Source organism: Taudactylus pleione, unplaced genomic scaffold, assembly GCF_031769625.1.
Source record: "Taudactylus pleione unplaced genomic scaffold, aTauple2 ptg000069l, whole genome shotgun sequence".
NCBI classification, from domain to species: Eukaryota; Metazoa; Chordata; class Amphibia; order Anura; family Myobatrachidae; genus Taudactylus; species Taudactylus pleione.
Window position 1 is genome coordinate 2,398,295 of NW_028284471.1, and position 13,394 is coordinate 2,411,688.

The following is a 13,394-nucleotide window of genomic DNA, read 5'->3' on the forward strand; positions in this document are numbered from 1 at the left end:
CGTCTGTCTTTGACGGCATGGCTCGAGACATCCGTCTTAAGGTCCCAGGGTTTTTCCATCTCAGTCATCAGCACGTTGCTGCAGGCGCACAAGCCTGCTTCCGCCAGGACTTACCACAGAGTGTGGCACTTATTTTAAGTGGTGCGAGTCAAGAAACTACACTGCTCAGGTGTTGTGCGTTTTTAGGATTTTGGCGTTCCTTCACTTTGGTTTGGACCTAGGCTTATGCCTAGATTCTTTGAAAGTTCATGTGTCTGCTCCATCTGTGTGGTTCCAGTGTAGAATAGCTACACTGCTAGATGTTTGCACCTTTTTTCAGGGTGTTCTCAGGTTTCAGCCTCCCTTTGCTCCCCCAGTGGCTCCCTGGGATTTGGCGGTGGTGCTTCGGGCCCTACAGGGTCCTCCTTTCAAACCTTTTGAGTCAGTGGAACGCAAGTGGTTGACTGTTTTTCTCCTGGCTATTGCTTCGGACAGGAGGTGTCAGAATTGGGGGCGCTTTCCTGTTGTCCTCCTTTTCTAATTTTTCACCAGGACAGGGCGGTGCTTTGCACATGTCCGGGTTTTCTTCCTAAGGTGGTTTCTAAATTCCACATTAATCAGGAAATTGTTTCAGTCACCTGACCTCGCGGCTGGTGAAGCCTCCTTGGATGTGGTCCGGACTCTCCGCATTTATGTGGACCGGACTAGTTCCATTCGGAAGTCGGATTCTTTATTCATTCTCTTTCGATTTTACAGGAGGGGTTGGGCCTGACAAACAAAAACTGTGGCTAGATGGCTTTGTTTGGCTATTTCTGAGACTTACACACAGGCGGGCCTGCCTGTTCCAGCCTCTGTTAAGGCTCACTGTACTCTGTAGGCCCTTCATGGGAAGCTAGCTGCGGCCTTCCATCCAGACCTTTCTGAGTTTCTATGCTTTTGACACCTTCGCCTCTCAGGATGCATCCTTTGGGCACCAGATTCTCCTTTCAGCACAGGAGCATCCCCGCCCTTAGTTGGACTGCTTTGGGACATCCCCAAGGTCAACCCTGTGGACCCCCTATGGACCTTGAAGAAGAAAATGAGGGATATGGTAAGAACTTACCTTTGTTATCTCTTTCTTCGAAGTCCATAGGGTCCACAGGGCGCCCGCCCAGACTCACCTGGCTTCATATGAGCTGTGTTGCTGGTCACTGGTTTTACGTCTCCCTTTCTGAGAGTATGGTTCTTGAGTGTTCCAGTCTTCCTTCTCTCCGTTTTTCCTCCTCCGGCCTTGGCTACTTACCAACTGAGGTGTCTGTGGCTCGGGGACGGGGTATAGAGGATGAACCCAGTGCATCTTGTAAGCATCTAAAGCTTTAACTGCGTGGTGCCCGTCGATCCAGATCCAGCTATACCCCAAGGTCAACCCTGTGGACCCTATGGATGTCGAAGAAAGAGATAACAAAGGGAAGTTCTTACCAGATCTCTCATTATTTCTACTCTAACAATAAACAGATTAGCTCCACTCCAATCTTTTATGAATTCTGCAGCTGGACTTATACAATTGTTCTCCTCCTCTCTCTGCCAGACTCAACAATGGCTGCCTAATACAGCCCTACATGTAATCTACAACTCCATGAGCAAAGTAACAACTCCATAATTCTCATTTATCTCCAGGTGCTGTCTGAAAAGCATCTTTCGCTCATGTCCATCTCTCATGATTCCATGCATGAGGGGCAGCGGCAACACTGCCTTGTGTTTGGAACGGTATAGACCTGCTCGACTGGGGAATGCAACAAGGTATGTAGTTCTCTGTTATAACTTTGTAACTTCGACAACAGCTAGGTGACCGAAGCAGAGAAGTGACAAGGATGGAGTGTTAGACAGACACTGCACAATGCAGGCAAGTAGATCTAGATCTCTATATATTATGCCTTTTAAACATGCCCTTAACCTTCAGCTGACCTAATAACATTATTTACTCACCTGCACTATTCCCAAAACCTAATTACACATTGTGTGCCACATTTTGTGTTCCCCTAGCTATTGTTAGTATCCCTTTCTGCTTTATATTATAAACTCTGTAAAGCAAGGATCTCATTCATATTGCCTTGCGTTTCTGTAAATGTTACAAATATGTAATTATAATGTCCTGCATCATGTACTGCTGGCTCAGTAACACATACAGTAGACAGCTGTGAGGGAGATGGTAACACTTTAAATCAATAATTCTATTTAAAAGAAGTAAAATGAGAGCCTCCATGAGTTATGTCATTGTGGCAATACGGTCACTGACAACATGATCTGCACAGTACCATACGCCAGCAGTAGCCCAGATTGTAGAATTTATGAGATTCAGTATATATTGTGGACTAGTTATTTAAATGCTCTAATATTCCATTAGAGTGTGCATGTCATAAGTTTATTAAACTTATATAATAAATATACATGTAGCCCATGAATATATAGTAACAAATGACCTTATTTCATTGTGCAATACTGATTTACAGGCATTAATGCCTTGCTAACTTTGTATTGAAATGTTATGTTATTAGATCTAGTAAAATAAACTTTCAACACATAGAAGACTTATGAAAACTGGTGCATAAGTAACTTTGTAGAAATGAATCCACAGCAACCAAATAAAATCTGTCATTTTTACAATACCCGGCAGAAAATGAAAGCATACAGACTGTTTGCTTCCTTTAAGTTACATCTAAATGTGCAGAATTAGTATGTAATTTGGTTTAAATACAGTATATCATCCTCTACTCAATTACATTACACACATAAATCACACACTCGCTCCAGGAAGTAGGACACACAGACTAATCCTACTAGTAAATGCTTTATTAACAGCTCTACATCCACAAGATACACAGGGCGAGAGCGACAGAAAGCCCTGGTTCCTCCCTCTTACAATGGGATCATTTTAAAGAGCTCAAGCACCGAAGCCTGCAATTCTAGAGGCACAACCGGCTTTTGGATAACGTCTCAGTTAAGATATTACCTCAACCGTTTTTCTGTGCTACGGAGTGGAGGTGGCCCACTAGTGGATGCATCAGGAACTTGCAGATGTCAGCACAATTTGAAGGCTTTGGTTATATGTTTCACAGTGATAAATTGGAAACAACGCATGGTTACAACAATTAATGCAAACAAATAAATGAGATGTAGGCAGGCATTAGGTCAGATGCAATGGCAGTTATCTGCTTTCTACCAGTCATTCATTCTTATTGTTGGGAAGAATGTTTCAGCTTTCTTAGATGACACTTGCTAGCTAATCCAAATATAGAAACTACCATCTTTTCCTGTAAACTTCATTCAATCCTCTAAATGGGTGCAATACCTCTTCAAAACCAGTGGGTGGTGTATTCTGTTTATATAGAAAATTTTAAGTGTAACTATTACCTACACACAGCAGAAGCAGCCATTTTTTAGGTGATAGACCTATATACAGGAGACCGCAGTCACTAACAGAAATCTGTGGACTATTAGTGGTTGCTAGTAAATGAACAGTCTGCAGTTTAAAGAATATTGGTTCAGCTCATAAAACAGCAGCCTTTTCTGTGTGTAGATAGCTGGTGTACTTTAATGTAGTTTCCATATAGTACAATCTATAAGCTGAGAGAATGTACAGAGTCCCATTAATGCAATTTTATCAAGTAGATCGCTTTACATTGGTAAAGATGTAATCATTAGCTCTCAGTGAAACTTCATTGTAGTGATGATTACAAGTTTATACTATATATGTAACATATTTTACCTGACATTTCATTCCTCACTGCGAGCCTGTCAAGATATGCCACAGCCTATGTTTTGAATACAAACATCCAGTTCTAGCCTCTCCCATCGCCTACACAAATCCAAGGCAATTACGGGCTAAGCCAATATTTATGCTACCTATTCACTAGAGAAATGCGAGGATGATGTGGTACAAAGTACTCCATACTTCAGTTATTAGACTACATATTCTAAGAATATTGGCTCTACCCTCAAAATGGTTGCCCTCCGCTGTGTATAGTTGATGAGTAGTTTTTTTTTTATTTACTAGGTAAAAATGAGCAAGCGACAATGAAATGATAAGGAACTGCATGTACAGCTCACAAGCGAAGCTATATTTAATATGACCTACAGTCAATGCTTGTATGGTATTTTTCGATTTTCTATGCATTGTTCTGTTGAAGCTGCCGAGGCCATTTGCAGCAGAGCAGTTCAAGTATCAGACAGGTGACAGACTTTTTGACAAGTGTACTCTGCTTTCGCTTATTTTCCTGCAAGGACACAAAACATTCTTGAAGTGCATGAGAGCTAGGTGCAGAAAACTGTTTCAACTCGGAGCCCAAAGACACAGAAGAGTATTACACACACCATAACTAGCACAAAGATGTAGGAATTACAAGCTTTGCAGAGTTTGCTCAATAATTGCAGCATTTAGAGCAGGGTTAAGCTACCTTTGCTGCAAAACAGCAGGAGGTTCAACTAGACTTAGAATTTTTTTTCTAATCCACAAAAATAAATCTTCAAAACTACTTTGCAATTATATAAAGTTGCAGCTCAGTACTTAGGAGTTGGGGTGAGATGTCAAACAATACACCAGAGGTATTCAAACATGCAGCCCTCCAGCTGCTGTGGAACTACACATCACGTCATACCCACAAAGTCTTAGCATGCCCTAATAGCAGGGCATGCTGGGATGTATAGTATAGTATAGTAGCTGGAGAGCAGCATTTTGAATACACCTGCAATACATCTTCCTACAGATAGAAGGTGCAAATTGTGAGCCACAATCCATTAGAGATGGCGGACTAGTAAAGATATAGTATTTCATATAACAGATCCTGCATAAGCACAGTTGGATACATGTGGTGAATTCCCAAACTGACTCACCGGTGGCCAAACCTCATATTTGGGAACTGCAAGAACACAATAATTATTGACCCTGCAAAGTTAAACAGGAGAATGTCAGACAAAACATGTTAGTGGGCATTTTGGTGATTTTTCTGTAACACCCTCTGGGATATTGAACTGTGGGTTAATGTGTTTAGCAGTATTAATAGGCAGAATTTAGAGCAGTACTGGAAGAGACCTAGCATTGCCTATTGCAGGCCTGGCCAACCTGTGGCTCTCCAGCTGTTGAGAACGTCCCAGCATGCTTTACAAGCTGATCAGTGGGAGGTTATGCTGGGACTTGTAGTTTCACAACAGCTGGAGAGCCGCAGGCTGGCCAGGCCTAACCTATTAGCTGTGCCCAATATTATACCACACGGACAAAGTTCAGGGTATTGTGTGTGCATGTCTAGTGAAGAAACGTCATTAGATATCTGCACACAGCTACAGTATGCATGGGACAGGGGCCTATTCCTCTATACAACTGTGCTACTAATTGGATTTACCTGAAAATACCAGACTAATCTCCTTGACAACCCACAGTGAAGCATTCAAGTAAACTCAGATTTTTATCACCATTATCCTTCACCTAGAAGAGGACCTCAATGTCTGTGGCATCCAGTTTGTAAGGAAAGGGGTCACAGGGAATGTTCAAATTTGCCAAAACATTAGATAATTTCAAGAGCAAAGGTTAGTGTCATTTTGTTTGCTGACAGCTCATTGGACTGTGAGATGATGTGGTTGCTACAGGACGGGTAAACAAAGTTAAGGGGGATGGGACAAGGAAGACCTAAAAGGGGGCGGAATCTTGTGATTTATTGTCTGGGGAGTGTAAACTCTGGCTGTTGTTTTCTTCTCCGCCAGTCGATAATCGGGGCTGAAAAGAGAGGCAAAAAAATATTGTTAGAGAAAGGAAAAAAAGAGAAGAAAACAAACACAAAACAAATATTTTCTGCATTTTTCCAAAGGACATCTACCTGGTGCACTGAATAGTGAGGTGCCATGCAATAAGGGCAAAAGAGCACGTTTACTCAAATAAAAATAAATAAATAAAAAAACACAATTACACACACTATATAAATAGAAAACAGCCGAAAAAGAAAATCTGATATACAATCTCCTCCAGAAACCTATCTACCGTACAATTTCAAGTATTGAACAAAGGACTATCATTTGTACCAACAAATTTCTTTAACCCATTTCAGAGCAAGATTGATCTGCATAGATTCACACGCCAATTAAAACTGAAAGAGTATTTTGGAGCTAATGCACAGTCCACAACCTTGACGAGCCAGGCGTGCCCTGTGAAAGTAAAATCCCAATTTGACCCTTACTCGAATAATGCATCCCTTAAAACCTTTAATAGAATGGTAGACCAGGAGATTGATTCGGTTTCCAAAAAAAGTAGACTAGAATATAATAATCTTTCAAAGGCTGAATGGAGTGCACTCAAGGATTTACAGAGTTACAGAGATATCATCATTCGTAACGCAGATAAGGGAGGGGGTATAGTGGTTATGGATCTAAAGGACTATAAAATAAAGATCTATAGACAATTGAGTGACGAAAAAGTGTATAAACAACTTGACTCAGATCCCACTGGTATGTTTTTGAAAGAACTACAGGACATTGTTCACACTGCAATGGACAATGATTATATTAACAAAAAAACGGCACTAGCATCAGTTCCATCTTATCCAAAAGTACCAATCCTATACCCCCTCCCGAAGATTCACAAAGACCCAGTGTGCCCTCCAGGTAGGCCAATAATTTCAGCCAGAGATTCAATTCTGTATACGGTTTCACAATTTTTGGACCATTATATGCAAAGCTCATTTCTTAAAGATACGACTGATTTTATTTTAAAATTAAATGCAATAACTGATCTAAATAGAGATTGCCTATTGTGTACAATAGACGTGATCAGTCTGTACACCAGCATTCCACATATTAGAGGTATAACGGCTACGAGAAACCTTCTATCAACATCTACTTTGTATACTGGACCAAATTTGGATTTCTTTATTCATCTCCTTGAGTCGACTTTAAAAAGAAATTATTTTCTATTTGATGGCAAGTTTTTCTTGCAGTTAGTGGGATGTGCCATGGGATCGTGCGTGGCACAGTCTTTTGCCAACGCGTTTATGTTCCAGCTGGAACATGATTTGTTTTTCTCAGATCCAATGATCTATAATAAAATTCATTTTTTCATGAGGTACATAGACGATTTATTCGTGATTTGGAAAGGTTCTGAGAATGAATTTATTGATGGCATGAACAATATTAACAGCAAGGATCCAGATATAAAATTTACTTTTAATACCAACAAATCTACCATCAATTTCCTAGATGTACAAGTGACTCTCAATAATGACCAGTTACATACTACGATTTATCAAAAGCCCACCGATCAGAATACTGTTCTTCAAGCGGACAGTTTTCATCAAACTGCGCTTAAGAGAGGTCTGCCTTTTTCCCAGCTGTTACGGGTGCATCGCATTTCTAATGATAGAGCTGAAACCATCAAACAAATGGATAAGATGATCATGAAATTTATTGCTCGGGGATATGATCCTAAAGAGTTGAATCGGGCTAAACTTAAAGTGTTAAAAATTCCTAGAGAGAATACTTTGAAACAAACTAGAACAAAAGACATCTCCAAATCCATGATATGGGTGAATGACTATAATTCCGGTACACAGAGGATGATATCCTCAGCCAAACAGTTGTGGCCTGTGTTAACCTCAGATAAAGACCTACCTGCCCTTAAGCAGATGAAGATACTTCCTTGTTACCGGCGCGGTAAAAATATTGCGGATATGCTAGTGCGTAAAAGACATTTCATCTATAAAAGAGGAATCAACAGGATCATTCCTTTCAAAGAAAAAAAGGTTGTTTTAGATGCCTTGGATGTACTACGTGCAGCTTCCTGGAGATTGGGGACACTTTTTTTCATCCTCACACAGGAAAAAAATTCTCTATCAGATGTACCCTGTCGTGTAGCAGTAGTTTCGTGATATACTATATTAAATGTCCATGTGGACACCTGTATATCGGGAAAACTTCCCGTAAATTTAAAGGAAGGATGGCTCTGCACTGGTCAGCGATACGCTTGGCGTTGGAGGGTAGAGAAACGGATCAACCGGTTGCTCGCCATTTTAAGGAAATGAGACACTTTACCTTCTCTTCGGTACAAAATTATTGATTATACTCCCCAAAATATCAGAGGAGGTAATAGAGAAAGAGCTCTATTGCAATTGGAAGCACGGTGGATTGCCAGATTGAACACCGTTCAACCTTTTGGCCTAAATGAACAATTATCCTTAAGTTGTTTTCTTTAATATAGCGGCATAATTTCACTTAACCCTTCCATGATTTTTATATGAGATTTTGTTTAGCTATCTCTACTTTAGCTGTGACATACTTGTATTGCTCGTCAGGTATTAGTGGACGCTCCGTTTTGCATATTGTCTTATCTATGGATGTGTTCCCTGTTTTTATTGGTGTCGGTTCTTCACTTTATGTTTTGGCGTCCTGTCTCTAGGCAACCGCCCGCTCTCTGGTGGCCTCAACGACGTGTCACGTCAGGTTGGACGCAGACGCGTGACGTCATCGGGGGTGGCCGAGTTGCTGGAGCCGGACGGAGAGCATGCACGTGTGGTGTGACTATATAAGATAAGATCTGTACTTTTACAATTGTGCTATATCCTTGAAAAAAGGATCTGAAACGTTGGAATTCAAGCCTGCGACTAGCAGTCAATAACTTTCTGGTCTAAAGAAAGTCCCGTGAGTGCCGCCGTATATTGGAAGATATATAAAGAAAAAAATTATATATTTGTGTATATATATATATATATATATACATACACATACATACACACAAATTCGCAGTTTCCAGCAATTGTTTCGTACTAGTCAAATGCATACATTAATCACAATACAATAAAAATAATGAGGGTACTCCCTTAAGTTTCCGTAATGTCAACGCAGATTGGCTGCCAGGACTTTCCCATAGAAAGGCAAATGCATGTTATTGCCAGCCTGAAGCGAGCAGAGTGTGCCCTGCACTGACAACACGTGTGCTGCACAGCCAAAGGAGCAGAGGTACTGTGGGAAAGGACTTAGGACATCAACTGCTGGCACAGCACAGAGTCAAGAGAGCGGTGGAGATGGAAGCCGGGTATAGTAACAACCACTGCCGGCAACTAATCCAGGGGCGCCTACACCTCCATTCTCTGCCACAGTCCCCATACCACAGCACCCCCCTCCCCCATTGGAATCAGCTATTGCACACCCCACTAAGCACCTAGTGTTGCTTTTCCACCGGAATTTGGCATTCTACACAAACACAGACTGGGACTATACTGGATATGGAAGCCCCAAAGGATTGGTAATTATTATTTAAACAGAAAGCCTACTCAGGAGCCTGGATACAATTTAAGACTTAACAACATCAAGTGTATCCAAGCTTTTGAAATAAGACTGCACCCACATTAATTAATACATGATACTTTGTGCATTTTAGTCACATACAGCAACTGTGTTTAAATTACTGCAACTTGCATGATAAAATCAGTGTTTTAGATAATCTTGAGGGGGTACACCTTTCTATTTTACACGTGAAGCATATCTATTTGCTTAAAGGGAATTGATAGTTACTCTAGTTAGCTGCTACACCATACACTATATATTTATTTGAATAGTGGGGTGCCATGCCTAGTATGCCCCTCCCCTTTCTTCGTAGCCACTGATGAAAGTAGGCCTCTAGCAGGGAAGACTTGATGTACAGTATAGTTTGCAGTGGCACATACTGCTGGGCATGCCCTTTCCCACACCTTGTCATACTTCTGCTGCAGCGAGGATATTGTTACAGCACCTCCACCTCTGTTTTAGAAGATTCAGTAAATCTACTACTTAGACTTTATCATGTTTGCGTATATGTACGGGATTTTTAGAAAAGTAAAAATAAATAATAATAATCAAAAAAAATAATATTCTTTACATTGTAAATTCTTGTAGAACAAAAGTAGCTGCTATTGCTTCAAAAAGTAAGTATTTTGGAGTAGAATTATGCACACCATAGTAACCTAGCTGCTGTGAAACTACAAGGCTCAGCATGTCCTGCTAGCGTCTGGCACTTAAAACTGATAGAGAGAATAAATATTAAATCTGCATAGTTCCTTGTAATTTCACATTTTTAAAGCTATTATGAGACGGGAAGCAATAATCCAAGCTTTGGTGTGGATTAGGCAAGGAAATTCTGAAATCCTACCATTTTAGGAAATCAGTTTCTCAATTAGAAAGCCAGCATAAAAATACCCATCTCACTCTAAACCTAATCTGACTTATAGAGCATGTAAGAAATTGAATGCACTTTCCCGCTTACACATTCAAAGAACAATAGATAGTTTTAGCCAGATGTTTCACAAGAATGGGTATGTAATGCCTGGCTGTCGGGATGCCTCCTATCAAAATACCGACAGCGGCATCCCGATGGCTGGTATCCCGACAGAGGTTGGGTAAGTATACCTACCCTCCCTTCTTGTAGCTTTACCCTAAGCCTCTACACCCCGCACCCACCCTCCCCGTTAGTGCCTAAACCTAACCCTCCCCCCTAGGAGAGAGGCCAACGCTAACCTCCCTATCCTCCAAAAAAACCTAACCCTGCTATGCTCCCTAAACCTTACCCCCCCCCCCACGCGGATAACGCTAAGGGCGCTCCAGGATTAACTCGTTCGGGCTGGCGTCCTTTGGCGTTCCAGCATCATAGGTTAAGACAGGGGTCGGTATTTCCACGCCTATCTTAAGTCCCTTGTCAGTATTTCGATGTCTGTTTTGAGACCGGCAGCACCGGTCTCATAACTACATCCCGTTTCACATCCTTGGTAACAGAGGGAGCACACATTTTGTTTGTTATAAAATGTATCTTATTAAAGGAAAAAAAAAAACTGATAAAGCTGCATATACAAAAGCATGAAAACATCATAGTCCTTGACTTACCTTCAGATTCACCACACGTTCTTCAAAGGATTTGAAGGTAGTAGAGTTCCTATAAAACACAGAAAGAGCCAAATCAAGTGGGATCAGATTAACTACAAAACCAACGTTACCCTTTGTTGTACCAGCTGATCTGGGGAATCAAAGTTATTCTGACTTATCCTATAATTGACCCTATCTACAAGGCATTTTTCATATCATGCACTACAAAAAAAAATTTAAAAGCAGACATCACAAAAATATTTAATGGAAACACTCTACAGTGCTCACATCAAAGGTTTTCTGAGAAATTCCTGCGTTGTCATATAAAGAAGTGTTTTTGAAGTACTGTCTGTACAGCATAGTGCTCCTAGTACCTTGAAACATGCATATTATACCCTGTATCATATGGCTATACGTTACCTCATTGCTGGCATGCTTATGGAGTGGCGAATTGAATAACTGCTACTTGGAAGGCATGTGGGAGTAGAAAGCAGAGTTAGATAATACAACAGACCCTGAACTCCTTATACATGTGCACAATGACCAAGCAGCCAGGTTCTGTCAGGACACATATAAAGTGTACCCGTGACCTACACACAGTGCTGAAATTCATAAAGAGAGTGGAAGGAACCGCCGATATTACGGAGAACGCAGCCCATAACATCACTAGAAACCAGCCCAACATTTGTCCTGAATTTATGAAGCCTGCATTCTCATGAATATCAGTTAGTTCCTCAAAATAACTTCCCCAAGTGTGTGTAAGTGATAAGTGGAATGTAAGGTACATATGGTGCATTTCCCATTCATCAAAATATCCTCTGTGTAGGTGACTGGGCCCAAAACATAAGGTAATGGTTGGCGTTCGGTATGTAAAAGAACTATTGCACTTCAAATGTATATGCTGCTAACACTAGGAGGACCCTTGCCTGTAGCACTCCCTCTCTCATATACTGTACAAGAGGAGAAGGGGATGTTAAACCGGTGTTGGATCAGTTCCTGCTCCTCCGTTAGAGGCTAACCCAGCACAGTTTGAGCGGACAGTGATGGATTGAGACTCTGCAGTTTATGTCCACAAGTACAGACTCTCTGTTATAATAATATAACAGAAATTTGTATAAGTTGTGGCTAATTTTATAGGGCCGGCTGCTTGGTGGATTACATAGAACCAGCACATTGCACAGCAACGCTACACACCTTTTACCATGTACAAGAATAAAAAAAAAAAAAAAAAAAAAAAGACAGGACACGCATGGACCGTGCATATCAATTTTTCTAAACATCTAGACCATGAGACAAAAGAAAACCACAGCAATAAACCAACATATAGAACAGGGTTTATAAACATGCATATATAGACTTCTATATAATGTATGCATATAGTCTACTGATGTCTTGTTAAGTGTACTGTTAAAGGTGTCAGGTGACACGTCAGTGCGCTGGCTACTAATCACATTACATGGCTTCCCTGTAGGGTGCTGGTTATCAGAGCACAGCTTGGTTGTGTGCTCAGTGCTGGGACGCTAGGCTCTGTGCTCAGCGTCATGTGTCTGGACAATTAGGTTTGGAAAGTGAAAAGGGTACAGCATATCATAGTCCCGTGTATGGCTATATAAGTACTGTATAGACAACAATGGGCCTGATTCAGAGATGAACGCAATGCTAATGTTTACGCATTTCAGAATTATCAGTTATCTGTGCATGCGTATGAGTCAAGTTTAATTACAGTCAGCGATTGCAGCGAGGATTTGGCCACAGTGCGATTTGGGTGCGTCTCAGACTGCGATTCCGTACGCAGTAAACATGCCTCCGTCGTCTCCATTCTGGCGGCCATTCTGAGTAACCATAGACTGATCTGTGACTGATGCTGCGTCTTTATACACAGTTGCTTGGATTTGCGAAGCCGCCAGTGGGCAACTTCATACAAATCCAAGGGGCTGCGACATTTGCAAATTTTCGAACGGACGATGCATAGAAATTTGCAGCAGCTATGGCATTGGCGTCCATCTCTGAATCAGGCCCAGCGTGCTTAGTGTTATCTACCGGGTCACCACATAAATCCAATATAAGGGTTAGAGAAATATGAGGGTATCAGGGGGTGTCCCAAGACTCACAGATCAGGTTTCAGAGAGTTGGTTTGTTAGCTTTTACTTCATATAGTAATAGTGTATAATGATAGTAAGTGCTACGACAGCACAGGTGGCAATACAACACAACACGGTTTATGCTTAACAAGGAAGGGCAATGTTATACACAAAGTTGTTAAAATATAGATATTTACAACCAGTTTATGTCAAAATGTTAATCTAATCCTACCAATAGTACTTATGCAAACAATGCAGAAAAACCCCATAGGTTTCCAGAGTTAATGTAGAAACAACTGTCAACATTGCCCGGTAGTCACTTCTGGCTGGAATTGTAGACTGACAATAGACTGCATACAGTAAGTCTAATAGGTTTCAGAAGGTGTACCACATAGTACCATAAAGAGGGTCCAACTAGTAGATTCCATTTATCTAGGGGCCCATTTATTAATGATCGCATTTTGCAATGCGATCAGGGCATGCAGT

General features: G+C 41.1%; 1 protein-coding gene across 8 annotated transcripts in view; it reads right to left on the reverse strand.

Moving 5' to 3' along the window:
* Positions 1–2,792: 2,792 nt before the first annotated feature.
* TPD52L2 (TPD52 like 2) overlaps positions 2,793–13,394 on the reverse strand; it is a 29,024-nt gene continuing 18,422 nt past the window's right edge. For 5 of the 8 annotated variants that reach the window (XM_088467025.1, XM_088467022.1, XM_088467024.1 and 2 more), the window contains 3 exons: positions 11,248–11,289; positions 10,849–10,897; positions 2,793–5,725 (listed from right to left, as the gene is read on the reverse strand). In XM_088467025.1, the coding sequence (XP_088323151.1) occupies positions 5,639–5,725; positions 10,849–10,897; positions 11,248–11,289 (178 nt within the window). In that variant the 3' untranslated portion in view covers positions 2,793–5,638. The remainder of the gene's footprint in view (positions 5,726–10,848; positions 10,898–11,247; positions 11,290–13,394) is intronic. The other 3 variants (XM_088467028.1, XM_088467023.1, XM_088467027.1) reach the window with 1 other exon arrangement.